The sequence below is a fragment of the Chenopodium album genome, chromosome 11 (assembly GCF_948465745.1).
Source record: "Chenopodium album chromosome 11, dcCheAlbu1.1, whole genome shotgun sequence".
In the NCBI taxonomy this organism is placed as follows: domain Eukaryota; kingdom Viridiplantae; phylum Streptophyta; class Magnoliopsida; order Caryophyllales; family Amaranthaceae; genus Chenopodium; species Chenopodium album.
In genome coordinates this window covers 5,502,229-5,522,349 of record NC_137844.1, presented here as the reverse complement: position 1 = coordinate 5,522,349, position 20,121 = coordinate 5,502,229, and the positions used below count along the sequence as shown (strand labels likewise).

The 20,121-nt window shown below is 33.6% G+C and overlaps 2 protein-coding genes across 2 annotated transcripts; both read left to right on the top strand.

Moving 5' to 3' along the window:
- The first annotated feature begins 4,829 nt into the window (after nt 1-4,829).
- LOC145566129 (uncharacterized) lies at nt 4,830-7,073 on the top strand. The gene is made up of 3 exons (XM_081625659.1): nt 4,830-5,882; nt 5,995-6,399; nt 6,798-7,073. Exons 1-3 carry the CDS (start codon nt 4,830-4,832, stop codon nt 7,071-7,073), a joined length of 1,734 nt encoding a protein of 577 aa, XP_081481785.1.
- Nucleotides 7,074-19,243: 12,170 nt separating this feature from the next.
- Nucleotides 19,244-19,807, top strand: LOC145566127 (uncharacterized). The gene has a single exon (XM_081625658.1). The coding sequence runs from the start codon at nt 19,244-19,246 to the stop codon at nt 19,805-19,807; it is 564 nt and encodes a 187-aa protein (XP_081481784.1).
- Nucleotides 19,808-20,121: the final 314 nt, after the last annotated feature.

The following is a 20,121-nucleotide window of genomic DNA, read 5'->3' as shown; positions in this document are numbered from 1 at the left end:
TGTCGAGATTAAATGGGTTTTGTAGTAGTGTGTATGTTCCTATGTCCCTGGAATATTGCAACATGTGGGGGAAGGGGGACACGAATTACTCGATCATGTGAACAAAGAATTTTAAGTGTATATTGAGCTCTTAAAGTGTGAAATGAGATGTTGGATTTCATTTTAGAAAGATGAATATTTATTAAACTTCCGTAAAAGGTAATTGTTGGAGTATCTAAAGATTGAAGAAAATATTTTGTAATTTAAATTGATGCATTATAGAGTACAAATAACTTGACTTACAAACTAGTTTTTCATAACTAAGGCTCCGTTCACTTCACCTTATTTTTTGATGAACTGAAATTATCTTTGCTGAATTTAAATTATTTTACTAAACTGAAATTATTTTTGCTGAATTGAAATTATTTTTACTGATTTTTTTGTTATATTTCCTCTTTGAAGTTACTAATTTTAATTGAACTGAAATTAGTTTTACTGAACTAAACTTATTTTACTGAACTGAACTTATTTTTGCTAAACTGAAATTATTTTTACTGAACTGAAATTATTTTTACTGAATACTATTTTTTTAAGGTGAAGTGAACAGGGCCTAAGTATGTAGTGGTAATTATATAACTTTATTTCTAACAGGGATTATTATTCCAACCATAAAAATTAAAAAGATTTTTAATAATTTTCTCCTTTAAGTTGTTCTAATTTTCTCCTATATTAATGATACATTATATTAGTATTGTGATAATGTCTCCATCAAAGTCAATATTTTTTAATTTGTTCTTTACACCTTATCAGAAAAGGAATAAGTACGGAGTATAACTAGTAAGGAGTATTCAGAATTTCAATCATAAATTTTTAATTAAATGTAGTTCACATTAGCTGTAATGCGTTCAAATTATGTCCCATTATAAATTTATAATAAGTTGAGACTGTTAGATAATATGAAACTCCTTGAGTTCGAGTGTATTCCATTGAATAATATATATAGGGTTACATGAGGAGTCCTAAACACGTTAGGTAAACTCACAAGATAATTACTGAATATTTATAAAACTATATCCTTCTATATAGAATAATATGTAGAATAATATCATATTCTATCAGAGACAATAGTATGAATTATTTTGGGAAAAAAAAATGATACTTTATGCCAAGATCGAATACCTTATTCAGCCCTTTGATATCCTCAAAATAGTAAAAAGTGATTAAGATTGATCAATTTGCACATTCTAGAAATTAATTTATCACTTTTTCCAAACAAGTCAAAGATGTACTGTAGGAGAATTAATTTTAGATTATATTTCAACGTTTACTAGATATATTCCTCGCTCAGCTCGTAAAGTCGTAGTCTTATAATCAATTGCAACGTTAACATTTTTATCGTATATGCAATGATGTTTACACCATTAATCAATTTACAAATAAAAACTAGTGTTAGCTCGGATGATGTTTCGAGTCAATATGTTAAATATTATTGTACTATAGTTTTCATGTATCATATTTTATGTAGATGAAATTTACTTTTAATTATTATTAAGTATATAATAATGTTAAATACTTTTATTTTAGATTTAGTCTAAGAAAATAATTTGTCATGTAAAAGCACAAACAAAAACACTCTTGGATTCTACTTAACTACATTAACCATATTTAAGAAGAACAAGTAAACAAAATTATTAGATAGGAATAGGAAAAATGGTATGATTTCTATTAATTTTCAATGAACCTAAATTTTAATTCTTGACAAAAAAAAATATTCCTGACAAAAAAAATGGAAACACTTTTTAATATACGGAGTATATAGTACTCCATAGAAATAAGTAATCATATCAGCCCATGTAGTCTTGTACACACTCTAGAAACATCAACCCCAACTCTTGAAATTTTTTGCCTATGAATAAACATTTATGAAATATAAAGCCGTAAGAAGAAATATATTCAATTTGTCACAATTTTTTTTTTTTTACAAACAAAATTAGTGTTTAATTTTTGACCAACTTTTATAATTGTGATTACCTATATATAAACAAAGATAATGAATTGTTAGCATTAATATTCGAACCTATGACTTCATGCTTATATACTTTAACTTCAAGCAATACTCCAATGACACATTTCATGTCTATAATGTTTTGTTAAAAAGAGTTAATCATACTCATAAACTTAAAGTCAAACGAAGCAAATTAATGATTTTAGTTACTAGATATTGGATAATATATTTTGATGTTCAATAATGATTGGAAAATATATTTAAATAGTACAAGTACTAAAGTTAATGTAACTAATTTAATCTATATTTATATGTTATCACATAATTTTTATTATCAAAGCTCATTTATAATACATATTATGACCCGCGACATTGGCCAAAAAACTAGTTTCTAACCTTAAAAAACAAAGTTAAAAAGTAAAAAATTAAAATACTTTGGCATGGAGAGTGTAGTGAACCTTGTTACCGGAAGTTGAGAAGACAGCATTGACAACTTCGGCCCCTTCTTCCTCAAGAATCCTAATCACTTCATGTAACTTGATTGCATGATCTTATTCCATTACCAGCTGAACCTCTAGATTACTACCGAATTCTTTTACTTCTATGGTGGGTAATCTCACATTCGTCGTTGCATCATCCAAGGTCGAGTTTTGGGTAGTCTCTAGTTGATGTTTCCTCTTGTTTAAGTTGTCAACTCTCTCCCTTAACTATACTATGTAATTTGCTTCTTCTATTTGATCCGCTTGAGATACCATGTGTACATCCTACTCACAACAAAATACGGAATATATATTATCAAAAGCTTGCAAATCCATTGAATCGAATATAGTTCAAGCTCATTTAGCCTGTAATTTTGTGAATATGGGATAACTTTTTGATCCATAAATGAATTTGTGTTTTATCTACTATTTAAAGGGAAAGTTAGTGTTGTATGTAGTTTTATTCAAAAGTCATTTGTTGACATTATTTAACCGACAGATTTTGCCAAAGGCATTTTCTTATAACATTTACCTTTTATTAATTGCAACAATTTTTTTTTTTTTTTGAAGAATAATTACAACATAATTTTATTAGGCAATTTATCACAAAATCCGAGTTTTATTAGGTAATTGTTGACAAAAAATTTTAATTAAATTGATATTTTCAGGGTTATGAATACATCTCGTCAGAAAAGAAAAAAAAAAAAAAAGGGTTATGAATACATGCATTGCATTATAATCATAGAGCGATCAGTTCATTGCATCAATATTTCCTATAATAATACTCGTGCAATACTGGCTATGTACTGTAAGGCATGGTTATTATATAGAGGAATTCAATTGCCGGGGGCATGCTAAGCATATAACAACCCAATAATCTATATTGATTACCGTCAATTAAATAGGTCAACCAAAAAACTAAACTTAGGGTCTGTTCTGTTCAGCTTAATTTCAGTTCAGTTTAGTTCACTTCAGTTCAGTTCAGCTTCAACTAATTCAGTTCAGTTCTTAATTTCCTTCTCTCATAAACAATCCATTTCGACTCTATTCAGTTCAGTTCAATTCAGTTTAGTTTAATTCAGTTCCTAATTTCCTTCTCTCATAAACAATTCATTTCAGCTCTATTCAGTTCAGTTCAGTTCAGCTCCAATCAGTTCAATTCAGTTATTTTCAGTAAATCAGAACAGTCCCTTAGACTTATCTTCTACCGATCTACGTATCTCTATAGGATTTCATATTACACATCAACACTCCATGCGCAACTAGCATAAAAAGAAGCATGAACGTTACACAACCATACCGCGGAGTGTTGGAAATGTCGAGGAGTAATGATAGAGGCAAGGTCGGAGCAAAGTCCGTTGAACTGATTTCGCCGATTTGTTTCAACAACATTCTTTTCCAGCTGCTTTGTTGAAGACGGGGCTTTAACTACTCCTTTTCATGATAGACATATATATGGAAATCGACTCAATCAGTGATATTACTCCAAGATATATACGTTTATAAGGGCTACCTTTTAATTAGTACAGTAGATGCTAATTGAGTATACTATTGAGAGTATTTACTAGTACTACTAGCATGATTATTGCACTTTTGTCACGACGTATGTACACACGCCTAGCCAACTAGATCAGCCAAATTTTCTTATTTACAACAGTAACATACATAACTTTATTCTTAAAGTTACTCGTAATACTTGTTATTCAATAGGTTAATAATACTTAGCTTCTAGATTCAAAACACACGCTTCTTGCACACCGGCCAACTTTTTAGCTATGATCAAAACTCAAATAATGTCTTTTAATGATAAGATGTACAAGCAAGTAGTCCGGGTTATGGTGTCATTAGCGAATTGACTTGCATTGTAAAGAGTCAAATGCAAGTTGGGGATTTGTGGAATACATGGACAGGTATTGAGGATATATTTTGTGGAATATTTTGGTAGTTATCTTTTATATTGTTTCCTAATCTTAGTAACCTAAGTTAAGGTAATTCTGGGGATTAGCATTGTATATATATGTTTTGCCCTCAATTAATGAAAGTCAAGCCGTAAGTTTATACAATTCTACATGGTATCAGAGCAAGGTTAAATTTTTTTCCCTATGTGATTAATCATGACCGGCGGTGATGCTTCACCTCCACCGCCACCTACAAAAATTGAGACTAACTCACCTTTCTAACTTAGACCGCAAGATCGGCCAGGGGACTACATCACATCTCAACGCCTCAAATTAGATAATTTTCATTATTGGTCTCATGCCGTGCGCATAGCTTTGTGCTCTCGTTGGAAGTTTGGTTTTTTTGATGGTAGTATAATCACTTTCGAACCACCGTGTACGAAGGATGACTGGATTACAATTCATTGAATGCTTGTGTCTTGGTTGATGAACACCATCGATCCGGAGGTAAAATCCATGCTTTCTCAATATGATGATGCAAAGAAATTATGGGATGATTTGCATGAACATTTTTCTGTTGTTAATGGTCCAAGAATTCAACAAATTAAATCTGACATTAATAGATGTGAACAATTGAAGAATATGACGGTTGTCGTGTATTACAGTAAATTATGTGTTTTGTGGGATGAGCTTGATAGACTTGAACCCTTAATTTGGTGCAAGTGTGGTAAACGTTTATGTCATGTAGGGAAGCAACACGCTGACCGCTGTGACAGTGATCGGCTACAACAATTTCTTCTCGGTCTATATTTTGAATACTATGCCCAAATTCGTTCTAGTTTGCTGTCTCAAGATCCTCTGCCTACCTTAAACAGGGCGTATCAACAAGTTTCTCAAGACAAAAAGGTTCGCGGCATTGCCCGTATTAAAGATGACCCTCCCTCGGCTCTGGGGTTCGTTGTACGGACTTGTGCGGGGAGGGGATGTGGTAGTTCAGATTGGCCGGTGCCAGTGTGTGAGAAGTGCAAGATGGTGGGTCACGAAACTGCCAAGTGTTGGTCAGACAAGGTTTGCAATTTTTGTAAAATGAGGGGAAATGAAGAAAGCCGATGTTATGACAAACATGGTTGGCCAAAGGGTGCTGCTGGCAGCCAGGGAGGGCAACCCGCGGCTGGCCGTGGTCGTGGGGGTCTTGTGAAGGCCAATGCAGTGGCAGGTGGTGGCTCGAGCTCAGACGACACTAGCTCTTTTGCTTCGGGTCAGCTATTTTCTAGTGAACAATGGAAGGCGATTACGGGATTGATAGGTAATGCTACAATTTCCGATAATCGATTGAGTGGTAATTTTGATGATACCTCTTGGATTATTGACACAGGAGCTACTCATCACGTAGCCGGAGAAAAACATTGGTTGTTTGACACACAAAGCTTCGAGTGTCCGGTTGGGTTGCCCAATGGAGACACGGTGTCGGCATCTCTTATTGGCTCTGTTTATTTATCGGACAAGATTACTCTCACTGGAGTACTCTATACTCTATGTTCCTAATTTGAGTTGTAACTTGATTTCTGTTTCACAACTCAATGATGACCTTAATTGTACTGTCCAATTTAACTCTTATATTTGTGCTATACAGGACCAAACTAAGGAGCTAATTGGAACGGGAACTAGGAGGGACGGATTGTATTACTTTAGCAAATCGGATTCAGTGCATCATGTGAGTGCTCTTGCTGCAAATTCAGAGTTGGAGTTGTGGCATCATCGTATGGGTCATCCTTCCGAGAAAGTAGTTAAGGTGCTTCCCACAATTAGTAATAAAGCTTGTTTAGATAACGGATGTGAAGTGTGTATGCGTGCTAAGCATCCTAGAAATAGTTTTCCTTTGAGTGATCATAAAGCATCTAGAATATTTGAGAAAGTACATTGTGATTTGTGGGGTCCGTATCGACATGTTGCGTCGTGCGGAGCTCGTTATTTTTTTACAATTGTTGATGACTATTCTAGAGCAGTTTGGGTTTATTTGTTGAAAAATAAAACAGAGGTTTTTCGTACTTTCTTGATGTTTGTTGCTATGGTTGAACGACAATTTTCTCAAACCATTAACGTAGTGCAAAGTGACAATGGCACAGAGTTTGATTGTTTGTATGATTTTTTTGCCACTACTGGGATTATTTTCCGAACTTCTTGTATGGGTACTCCGCAACAAAACGAGAGGGAAGAAAACATAAACACATTTTATCCGTTGGAAGAGCTTTGAGATTTCAGGCCAAATTACTGATCTATTTTTAGGGCGAGTGTATTCTTACCGTGGCCCATTTAATTAATCGAACTCCAACCCCATTGCTACAAAATAAAACTCCATTTGAAATTCTTTTTAATAACCCTCCCATGTTTGATGCAATTCATACTTTTGGGTGTTTATGTTTTGCACATAATCAGAAAACTAACGGAGATAAGTTTGCTAGTAGGAGTCGAAATTGTGTTTTTGTGGGCTATCCTTTTAGGAAGAAAGGGTGGAGATTGTATGATCTTGATTCCAAAGTTTTTTTTGCGTCTCGAGATGTTAAATTTATTGAAAGTGTGTTTCCGTTTGCTACTCCGGACGATGTTAACATTGAGTCTTATGGTTTTGAGTCCCATTATGATATTAATGAAGATTTTGTGGAATATGAGGAGTATAATAGTGATGTGGTGCGGGATAATGGTGGTGTTTAGGGGACGAGTAGTGCGCCCACTCAAGACCCCCTGGTGGTACCTACTGCAGACCACGCTACTGTCCACCCGCGGGAGGGGTCCACGGCCGCGGGGGATAGCATTGCAGCAGGCCGAGGCAGACAACAACGCAGCCAGGTCGCGGCCAGAAGGCTTTGACCATAGCTTGGCCGCGAAGGAGTCTGCTGGAAGCCCTCACATTGTGCCGCAGCCTCATGATAACGGCAGTACAGGGGTAGCAGCCTAGCAGCCCATGGGGCGTGGATTTCGGGATAAAATTCCCTCGATTCTTCTTCGTGATTATATGAATCACTTAGTTTTTGCTAAAAATCCGTCTCCCTCTACCTCGTCTTCTAATCCTCCTTCAGGTACGCCTTATCCTTTAGCACATTATATAATTTGTGACAAGTTTTCTGTGAATTATTGTAAGTTTCTGGTAGCTATTGTTGGTGGTCATGATCCGAAATCTTTTAGAGAGGCCATGAAACATGAAGGTTGGCGACAATATATGCAGGAATAAATTAGAGCCTTGGAAGATAACAGTATTTGGACCTTAGAGCACCTTCAACCTGGTAAACGTGCTATAGGGAGTCAGTGGGTGTATAAGACAAAGTATTTGTCTAATGGTGATATTGAACGACTTAAATCTCGTTTAGTTGTTTTTGGTAATCATCAGCAGGAAGGCATAGATTATGGTGAAACGTTCGCTTTTGTTGCAAAAATGACCACAGTTCGGGCTTTTCTTGCAATCGCAGCTTCAAAGAACTGGGAACTCCATCAAATGGATAAGCACAATGCCTTTTTGCATGGTGATCTTGCTGAGGAGGTATACATGAAATTACCTCCCGGGTTTGAGGGTACAGATCCATCATTAGTGTGTCGTTTGAGAAAGTCCTTGTATGGGTTGAAACAAGCACCGCGGTGTTGGTTTGCAAAGCTAACAACGGCTTTGAAAGGGTACGGCTTCATTCAATCTTACTCTGATTATTCTCTTTTTACATATACTAAAGGCACAATTCAGATTAATGTTTTAGTAAACGTTGATGATCTTATTATATCTGGTCATCATTCTACTGCACTAGTTGGTTTCAAGGCTTACCTCAATGATTGTTTCAAAATGAAGGACCTTGGTCCTTTAAAGTATTTTTTGGGCATAGAAGTTGCTCGTAGTGCTTCGAGTTTATTTTTATGTCAACGGAAATATACTTTGGATATTATCTCTGAAGCTGGTTTGTTAGGGGAAAAGCCGAGTGGTTTTCCCATGGAGCAAAATCACAAGCTCGGTCGTGCCACAGGAGAGCTTCTTGCGGATCCGGAAGTGTATCGTTGGCTCGTTGGCCGTTTGATCTACCTTGCGATAACGAGACTGAATTTAACATATTCCGTTCATATCTTGTCTCAGTTTATGCAAGAGCCGCGTACTGAGCATTAGGAAGCAGCTCTTCGTGTTGTTCGTTATTTAAAAGGTACCCCAGGTCAAGGTATGTTGTTGAGTGCTACTAGTGATCTCACATTGCAGGGTTGGTGTGATTCAGATTGGGCGGCTTGTCCTCTTACTCGCCGCTCTATCACAGGTTGGTTGGTGTTTTTGGGACATTCACCTATCTCTTGGAAGACTAAAAAGCAACCCACTGTGGCAACATCTTCTTCAGAGGCCGAATATAGATCAATGTCTGCCGTCACTTGTGAGCTCAAGTGGCTTAAAGATTTGTTGTTGAGTTTGGGTGTGCAACATCCTAAGGCAATCAAGTTGTTTTGTGACAGTCAATCTTCTTTGCACATTGCAAAGAATCCGATTTTTCATGAAAGAACCAAACACATTGAAGTTGATTGTCATTTTGTTAGAGATGCGATTGTTGAAGGCTTGATTTCTCCATCTTATGTTCCTACAACTTCTCAATTGGTCGATATCTTCACAAAGGCGCTTGGAAAGTCACAGTTTGACTATCTTCTATCCAAGTTGGGCACTTATGATACTCATGCTCCAACTTGAGGGGGGGTATTGAGGATATATTTTGTGGAATATTTTGGTAGTTATCTTTTATATTATTTCCTAATCCTAGTAACCTAAGTTAAAGTCAAGTCGTAAGTTTATACAATTCTACAACAGATTTAGAGGCGAGACAACAAATGCTAATAAAAGTAATAATGAATATAGCCCAGTACAACTCTGTAAAATTGGGCCCTATGATTTCTATCAACAAATTATCAATTTTATCATTGAAGATTAGATTATTCATCTAATAAGTTTTTCTCTATTTCATATTATCAATTTTATCATTGAAGATAAATTATTCATCTAACAAGTTTTTCTCTGTTAGAAAGTATAATTTTTATTTATTGATAATTAGATATATCAATCATTTAAGTTGTACGTTAGCTAAAATGGTAAATAAAAAAAGTTATATGGTCAACTAAAAAGGAACGACAGAGGATGTATACCACTTAAATTAAATACTTATTCCACAGTGGGAACACTATGAGTACCTAATCCTACAGTGTCATCTAGACCTTGACTAACGCATTAATGTTTCCAACAAATAGAGCAGGGAAAAGTACTTCCAATATCATAGACTACGTACGGACGTGATGAGTGATGAGTGATGAGTGATGAGTGATGAGTGATGATACTTCTATTTTACTTCTCTAAAGTTAATTCCTTTTTTTAAAAAACATATAACCAAATTACTTATCTGTTACAAAGTAACTAATACTAAAGCAGAATATTGCTGACATCATTTACCTCTATACTATTTTACGTGTCGTTTTCTCAATGAAAATTTTCCTTCCAATTTAATTTGTGATGTCATCAATAATTTTTTATTGTTTTTTTTTCTACACTTTATACTTTTTAATTAGCTGGACTTGGATAATGAATGGCAAATTGTTTTGTTATCAACACATTATACGTACTGAACAGTTCATGTCAATCATTGTTTGATTCCACCTTTTCTTCAGATTTTATTAATCAATATGCATTATTGAATCATTTTCTTTCGACTATTTCAATTATTAATTGTAATTTATAAATAATGTGGTTTATATATATTCTTAACTGTAAATTATTTTAATATCTAATTCCAATCTTTATGTACAATGTAATGCAACAAAACATAAATTATATGAAGGATTAGTTCTAACCGTGCATCGCACGGGGATAACCTGGTATAATTATATTTATTGAATTTTCATCAATTTAAATATTATCTAATTTTTTTTATTATTTTTTAAATGTAACCAAGTTACTTTGTAGATGCCCTAGTGTCGCTATTATTATGAAACGGAGGAAATAAATAATTAAATAATATCATTAGATCATCTAACGATTTTATGAAATTTTTAATGGTACAAACATACTTCATATATGTCAATTGTACACTTCATTTTTAAAAAAAAATTTTAAGGTGCAAGAGGCTGTACCTTGCTTGGTACAGCTAAAAAACGCAAAAAGAACATGTAACTATTTTGTAAAGGACATATAGTTGATTTGTAATGAACATCCAATTTTATATATTTTTTTCATATCTAAATAACATTTGTAATATTAATAAAGAACATGATAATATTATGTAATAAACATTATCTATATATAACCATCATAATTTGAAGACAAAATTCAATAAACATTTGACAATAAGCAATGAACATTATGTCACAAATAAAAGTACATTACACTGACAATCAAAGAACATAAACATATTTTCTTTTTATTTTTTTTTTTTTTTTTTTTTTTGTGCAAATATGTTCTTTTCACTCTAGGTTGATAGTATGTTATTTTCACTCTAAGTATATGTTCATTACATTTTTAAAGTATGTTATTTTCACTATAACTATATGTTCATTACTTTTTATATATCATGTTCTTTCCTACAAAACGACTGTACGTTGCACCGTACAGGCGCCTGTAGGAACCAGCTATCGTCGTTTTTTTTCTCCTTTGTCATTGTTTCTGTTTTTATTTTTATTGTCACTTTTCGTCCTCACTCGGCCACTCCTTTGTGTGTGTTAGTACGTTTATTAATGGTGCAAGTGCGAGTGTGCGACCCATCCTTATGTGTATGCAATGGTTTTGTGTTTTGTGTTTTTTCTTTAAAAAATTGTGCAAAACTCTACCGAGTATGGACTCTTACAGTCGAATGGGATATAGTAATATTACCAATCCTTTAAATTAAGCCCAAAACTCGTAACAAATTTGCTTGCGACCCATTTGGATCATAGCCCAATTAACTGCTAGGCCGAAACCCCAAGAGTTAACTAAGCGGCCCAACATGCATGGCAAACGAGATATTTGAAATAATGTGCAAATAAAAAAGCTGAGGAAGTTTTTTTAAAAATTAGACTACATACTTTTGCTGGGTGTTTTCCATAGATAATGTTTAAAAAGGCTTTTAAATTGCATCCTTTTTACAAAAAATTCTTTTCATACTGTCCACATAAACAAGTTTGTTGTTTTTTTTTTAAAAAATAAAATAAAAATTCAATCAACAAAAAACCGTTAATTGAATTAGTGGTTTCATAAAGGATAAAACCGCTAACTCAATTAGCAGTTGTATAAGAATTTGTGCGTACAATTGTGTAGATTATTTCACCTAGCAACTAAGGTCCTATTTGGCAAAAGTAGCGGTAGCAGGTAGCTTTTAGCGGTCGCGTAGCGGGTAGCTATTAAGGTAGCGAGTAGCGGTCAATTAGTAGTGTGTAGAGGTTAGCTGTTAAAGTAATGGTTGATAGTATGAGTGTTTGGCAAAAGTAGCGGTTGCAATACCAAAATATATCAAAATTCATATAATTATTGTTTTAAAATTAATAATAATTTGCCAAACGCTACCCGCTACTTCTAAACGCTACTATTTTTAACGTTTGAAAAAAGCTACCTAAACGCTACCTTTATTGCTAACTGCTACTAAAATTGCTACCTTACCAAACCCTCTCAATTTTTTTCTAGTAGTGTTTTGACTGGTCAAAACGCTACCCGCTACCTCAAACACTACCACCAAACAGGGCCTAAATCGCTAATTGAATTAGCGGTTTATATGTGTATAAACCGCTAATTCAATTAGCGGTTTATATGTGTATAAACCGCTAATTCAATTAGCGGTTTACTAGTAAATTGTAGAAAAAAAAAATTTAAATGCTGAGTTGGGCGGTATGGGGGGAAATTTTTTGTAAAAGGAATGTAATTTGGGAATTTTTGCATCTTTGAACTATTTTTATGGAAATCACTCACTTTTGTTATTTAATACTTCAGTTGCAACATTTTAACTATTGCTCTATTCACATGTTATGCTTGATTTTCTTTGATGATTTGTATTTAAGTGAAAATAAATTAGCATGTGAATTCTTTTCAAATTTGTCTAAATGCATATTTTTAAACTATTAACTTTTATTGTTCTAAAAAAAAATTATTAACTTTTATAATTTTAATTTATTAATAACATATTAATAGTTGAAATTGTGCATTAGCAAATATAAAGATAAATACATTGCAATAACCAGAATTAAACGTAGGGAATATTGAGTATACATTTATCACATAATTTACTCCATATAAAATACTACCAATGGTAGTATATTGTATATATACATACATATGACTAAAGTTGTCTGAATTGAAGTTTTAAATAGAGTGGAGAAAAACATTAATTTATAAGGCAAAAGAGTAACTCTTATCATCATGACCATCTGACTTTATAAGTGGTATGAATTCTCTTCTTCCCATTAAGTTACCCTTATGTCCTTACCAAGATCTATATGTAATTTCTCTTAATGTTTTTTAAAAAAAAAAGGGTTTTTCTACATTATAACCCTCCAACTTTCCGTTTTCTACGTTGTGCCCCCTCTTTTTGAGAAATCTACACTGTAACCTTAAAATACATTTAGCTTCTATACGGTAACCTTGCCGTTAACAAATTCCGTTAGTTATATTTTTTTATCGATTTGCGTGTTAGAAATGTTTCCGTTAAAGGTTTTGGGGGGTATTTTGGCCCTAAAGAATCCAAATTGAGCTCAGATTTCACAAAAAAATGACGCAAATGTCTTATTTTGCATATTAAATACGTAAACACGCAAATCGAGACATTTTTAATATGCAAAACGAGACATTTGTGTTATTATTTTGCTAAATCTGAGCTCAATTTGGACCTTTAAGACCAAAATACCCCCCAAAACTTTTAACAGCACCATTTTCAACACGCAAATTGATAAAAAAATATTAAAAAATGGTGAGTAGGCCCCACTAACGGAATTTGTTAACGGCAAGGTTACCGTATAGAAACTAAATGTATTTTAAGGTTACAGTGTAGAATTCTCAAAAAAGGAGGGCACATCGTAGAAAACGGAAAATTAGAGGGTTATAATGTAAAAAAACCCAAAAAAAAAAAAAATACAGTGTACTGTACCTGTACGGAAATATTTTTGAACTAAAGGTAACTAGGTAAGTCACTTCACAAATTGTCATGCCTATCATTTTTACTCACCAGTCTTATTTTACTGTAGAATAAAAGCTTTGTTACAGAGAAATCAATCTCAAAGAGTCAATTTTGGCATTCATCAATTCGTGCAACTACTATGCAAGCACTCAGGGTTCATTTTTACCTTATTTTGCTAATTTGGTTTGATCAAATTGTTTGATTTAACTAAACTTTGACTTAATGTGTACGATAATTTTTAAATAAGAAATGTATCAAGTGAGATTATGTTAGATTCGTAAATGTGTATTTTATTAATATGTAATTTTTATAATTTTTCATTACATAATTAAAGATATTTAGCGATAACAAACCGCACGTAGAACAATGTTCTGATTAAAACTTTTTTCAGATCTGAACTTTTTTTTTTTTGTCTAATCTGAAGTTATTTTTTTTGAAATAAGTTAAATTAAACAAGACATCAATGTCATGCTAGACATAAATGTACACTATATTGCATTGCACGCATGATATTCAAAGTCAAAATATTATGGCAATCATATAAAATAATCAAATCATGCAGTCATTCCTGCACCTTTGAAGTTAGGTTATTGGTTTTTTGTTCTATTTAGATGCATATTAAAAGTCGTGTTATTTTGAGATAATCTAAAAATAATTTTAATTTTTGATGACTAGTAAAAGGTGGTATTATTCTTAACCAAAATTTTCCATTTTTTAATTACAAGGCTTCCTACTTGAGTCATTATTTAAAAGTTTTCCGACAGCTATTGAGAGAGTTGTGAAGGCTGGGCCTTTCATAGTACACCGTACTTGATAAGCGTTTGTCCATATATATCTATATACGAGTATGCATTAGGACTTCCTCAAAAATTTCATGTAGTACAAGAATGGAAACCTCGTGGCAGAAAGCTTTTGAGTAATTTAGAAATTTGACACCTCAAACCTTTGACAATATTTGTCATTTGAAAAGGGGCGTATAATGTTGCCTACCTATACTTTAGCATCAATTATTTTCTCTACTTTTCGATGTAATAATAACTTATTATACTTTTTTTTTTATTTTCTTTTTAGTTGCAACACTTTTTTAAAATAAAAATATATTCCGTAAAAAAAAAAATGAAAATATATCAATATACTTATAGACCATAAAAGAAAGATTTTTTTGGTAAAAATTACACTATTATTTTTATTTAAATCTCATAACCCATTTGATTATACTTCTTAACCCTATTTAAATTTTTAAGTGTATTATATTATATAAGATACATTTTTTATGAATATATTGTAATGAACCGTGGGTTGCAAAAAAAAAAAAAGAAAATAAATAAAATAAAAATAAAAAGGAGAAACTATTACTTTAGCATCAATTATTTTCCCTATCTTTGATGTAATACTTACGTAATTACTTTATTCGTTTGAACACCGCAACAGCCGGAATACCCTTCCTTTTTCAAATTGAACTCAAATTGAAGAATTTATATGAAGTACTCCTTTATTGTAATTATGAAAAATGATTTCATCATTAGAGATTACAAAACATCTTTGATTACAAACAAAACACTATTTTGGGCATTTTCCACTCACCTAGACTATAGCAAGGCTCTGTTCACTTCACCTTAAAAAAATAATATTCAGTAAAAATAATTTCAGTTCAGTAAAAATAAGTTCAGTTCAGTAAAAATAATTTCATTTCAATAAGAATCAGTAACTATAAAGAAGAAATATAAAATAGAATCAGTAAAAATAATTTCAGTTTATCAAAAATAAGGTGAAGTAAACAGAGCCTAAGTAGTATATTTGTGTAAAAGAGGTGTATTAACTTTAGAAACGAGTCGGTGTATTTGTACACCTTGGTAGCGCAAATTTTTTTTGTTTTTAAGCCAATGAATACAATTGTGCACCTCACGATGATCACGATACACCGAATTTTTTTGATCATCATGAAGTTTGTTTTAGTTTTTGTTCTTTGCTTAACTACTACTTTCTCCGTTTTTTTTTAATTGACACCGTTTGACTTTCATATTATCCACAAAACACGCTTTGATTCGCTTTTGTGATTTATACATACGATAAAACATATTCATGTGAAATTTTGTTTGAATCGTTTTAAGGTATAATTTATTAATATCCACTTTTTATAATTTTACAATGTTGATAATTAAAGATATTAATCATTAGAAATATGCGTTAACAAGCGTGATAATATAAAAGTGTCAACAAAAACAAAACAGAGGAAGTATAATAGAACTACTTTTGTAAGTACAATAATTTATTCACTAGAAACTATCATTACCGGAGAAGGTTATGATCTCTCATGATGTGAAGGCTGGTGTAGCGATGTCCTCTACCTTTACTTCGCTACAGGTATCTTGTGATGAGGATCGGCGGACGGTGCCCATAATGGAGTCTTAGCCGGTTCCCATTTTGCAGCAGTCATTAGGTGCTCCAGTGGTGCAAAACAGTTCGGAGTGCATGACTGCCCTTTCTGATGGTGATATTCCTATAGAAGGGATAAATTCACAAGAGTTTATGGGAAAAGTTTGCGTTTCTTGTTTTCAGTTCGCCACCTTGCATTCCAGTGCCAACCCTTCAAGTCAACCGTTTTGCCGTCACAGGTCTATTGTTCATCCTCGGTTTAGGAAAATGAGATGTGTGGAGATTCGAACTAGATCAACTGCGGATTGCCAGGTGGTTCGTGTGGGTACAAAGCGTGTTCGTGGGCCTAGTGTGGACTTCAAATACTCCAACTTGGCTCGAATAAAGTTTGCTCGCAAGTGTCTCTTCGGTGGTTTTGCGTAGTGTTTTTTTTAGTTGTCTTTGTTTTCTTTATTAGTACTCTTTGTAAAAAAAAAAAAAAAAAATTATGTTTTTTAAAATAAGATAAGAATGAAAAAAATTCAAGTTTTTACCCATAATAAACAATACCATGTTTATCCAAAAAATAGTTTTTGAAATTTTACCTTTTAAATGAGAGGGTATCTTTGTAATTGTGGCTGTAAGGTAGATTCTATCGTTAACATCAAAAGTCGACGTTAGTCAACTCTTGTCTGATTGGTAACCTTAGGTTACCTAACGTTAGTGGTATCTTACTATACCCTAATGGAATGGAAAAGTAAGACAACAAAAGGTGCATAAAGTGAATAATATGGCAAATTCGTACTGGGTAAGTCGCTGTTAACGTCGAAGTCAGTATTGAGTAACGACGAGCAGTTCTTCTTGTATAAGATTGTAATTTCTCATATTTGGTTAAACTGAGTAATTCCTCATATTTGGTTAAACTTTGAGTGCTATTCTAGGTATTCAATTTCTTAAGCTAATAAAGCCCATAAAAATGGTAGAGAACACCTTCACAATTGAACAAATCGACCATTAAATTAGGTTTTAAAAAAAAGAAGGATTCCCTCCGTATTTTTTTATTTCCTTTATTTTTCCATACGCGAAGTTTTAAAGAGGTAAAGAAAGTAATAAAATATAATAAAAGTAAAGTTAAGCCTTGTTCACTTCACCTTAAAAAAATAATGTTCAGTAAAAATAATTTCAGTCGATCAGTAAAAATAATTTCTGTTCATTAAAAATAATTTCAATTCAGTAAAAATCAGTACCTTTAAGAAGAAATTAGCGAATTAGTAAAAATAATTTAAGTTCAGTAAAATTAATTTCAATTCAGTAAGAATAATTTAAGTTCAGAAAAAAATAATTTCAGTTCGGTAAAAATAAGGTGAAGTGAATGGAGCCTTAGTTGAAAAATAAAAAATTCTTTAAAAAGCAAAAATGAGTAAAAGTAGGGAGGGGGAGAGGAAAAAATATTAAAATATAATATGAGAGCGGGAACTACTACTGGGGAGGAAAACAATACGAAGTATAATAAAAGTTTAAAAAAAATAAAATAATGGATCACGTTATAAAATATGGTCGTAAAAAAACAGTAGAGCAATTAATAAAATAGAAGTAACTTCATCAATTTTTTATTACCATTGTTGCTTCCCGATTTCTCCCATCTTTTAAGTCTCAATAGTGTTTTTTATTTATTTGAAATGAAAACCTTTTTTCACAAAACAAAGATAGAAAAAGGTAAAGGCATCCAGATAAACCTGGGTTAATATCACTACTGTTACTTCACAAGGTCCAAAGTAAAAAAAGTATGCTACTTTATTAAGTCGTGTCAGTTCTCTTTTAGAGCTTTAATATTCACCTTTCACTATAACACTTGGGATTATTTACCAAGTTGCCATGGGATATTCACCTTTCGCTATTATACTCGGGCCTTCGTCAAGCCGACCCCCTCTCTCCTTAACTTTTTTTTTTTTTTTTATCATGATTGCATATGCTTTTACTTGCCTCATTAAAAAAGTGGTTAATGTGAAACAGTTACATGGGGCCAGAGCGAGTCGTAGTGGTCCTTTTATCTCTCATCTTTTATTTGCAAACGACAGTCTTTCTCTTTGCAAGAGCCAACCAAAGTGAATGCTCGAAAATTGTTGATTTACTCAACACATATGAAATAGCTTTCGGCCAGAAAATTAACTATGAAAAATTGGAGGTTTTTTTCAGCAAAGGGGTCCCTATGTCGACACAGAATGAGTTGATTGAGTTATTAAAAATGGAGGTGGTGAATGAACATGCCAAGTATTTGGGGATACCGACCATCATTGGAAGATCAAAAAGAGCAGTATTCACAGCTCTAAAAGATCGTCTTCGGAAGAAATTAAAGGGTTGGAAGGAAAAATTTCTTTCGAGGGAGGTACTTGTCAAAGCAGTCAACCAGGATATCCCTACTTATCTCATGGGGGTTTATAAAGTTCCAATCGGGGTGGTTTAGGAGATTCATGCTATGACTGCCCGGTTTTGGTAGGGGAGTACTAGCTCACACAGATCCGTTCACTGGAAAAGCTGGGAATCGCTTTGTGCCCCAAAATGTCTCGGTGGCCTGGGTTTTAGGGATATGGGTGTTTTCAACGAAACATTACTTGGCAAGCAAGCTTGAAGATTAATTTCGTTCCCTCGATCTTTATTGGGAAGGATATTTAGCAGCAAATATTACCCAAAATCTGACTTTTTGGGGTCGTTCCTTGGTCCTATAAGCAGCTTCTCATGGAGGGGTATATGGGCTTCTAAAGCCTTGTTCTCTAAAGGTCTGATCTGGCACGTGGGGAATGGATCAAGCATCAACATTTGGACTGATCCTTGGATATATAGGGGATGACAGTGGGCGTTTTATTCTTACTCCAAGATCGAACGAGGTGACAATGGTCAATGACTTAATTGATCATAGCAGTGGAGGGTGGAATTATGAGCTCATAACACACAATTTTCGAGGAAAGAGATGTGCACTACATCATGGCTATACCTCTCAGTGAACTTGGATCGAATGACTGCTTGACTTGGGATTTTTCAATGCGAGCAGCAGCAGATTGACACCTCTTTTTTTTCCAAAGACCCCCACGACTCAATGAGATCAAGAAAGGAAAAATCAGCATCTACCACCTTGAAGTCAGTGCACTTCATGGAGACCCAAAGGTCCTGAATAGCAGGGAAATCAAAGAGTGTGTGGAAGAAAGTCTCAGTTTCATTAGCACACCAAGGGCAGTTTACCTTGATCTGTCATGTGGCGACGCCGAAGATAAGCTCTTACAGGGAGAGTCCCAGTGCAACAACTCCAAAGAAAGTGTTTAATTTTCGGGGTGGTGTCCATCTTCTAAATATCAACCCAAGCCTTGGAAATTATCAAGGTTGCATTTCTTGCCAATCATGCATGCAGTTTTCGCCGAATTACTGTGTAAAATATACAAAGTGAAGCGACCAGCAGTCAGTAAAAGCCCCACGGTATGGCAGCCCCCTCCTTTGGATGTTATAAAGATCAATTGTGACGCCTCTCTTTGCGACGAAGGATGGATTGGGTTGGGTGCAGTAGCAAGGAAAGCTGACGAGAGTGTGTTGTTTGCGGGCTGTAGAAGAATGCGTGGATATTGGCCCCCTGATGTGGCTGAAACCAAAGCCATACACTTTGCAGCCAAGCTTGTTCGAAGATACGGGTTGGAGAATGTCATTATAGAGTCGGATTGTCAAGTGATCACTTCCAGGCTAGCTAAAGGCTCAATCTTTCTCACTGATTTGGATTTTATTCTTTATGATGTTCTTTCTATTTGCTCTAGTTTTAATTCGTTGTCTTGGTTGCATGTTAAAAGGGAGGGCAAGAGTGTGGCTCATCACCTTGCCAAGGTAATTCTCTTCGAGGTTGAACAAGTGTGGGAAAATCACGCCCCGAATGAGATTTATCCGTATGTACTTATGGACTCTTTGTCCCTAAATTAATATATTCCGCGAGCTTGGTTTCAAAACAAAAAAAAAAAAAAAAAAAAAGGTGCCATGGAATTTTTTTTGTTAATCAGAGAGATAAATGGAGGTGCATTCAGATAAAAATAAGTTTGAATAAAACGAACAGACAATTAGAGTTGATTGTTGCATAAGCGGAAGAAGCTAAGTAGTGAAGTACCATCTCCTACTAAAGTGCTTTTTTTTTTTTTTTGAACACCCTATCGGATCTGTCAAGAACGAGCTAGGTTGGTTTTTTTTTTTTTTTTTTTTTTTTTTTTTTTTTTTTTTTTTAAAGGTAAGGAGAAGGGCTA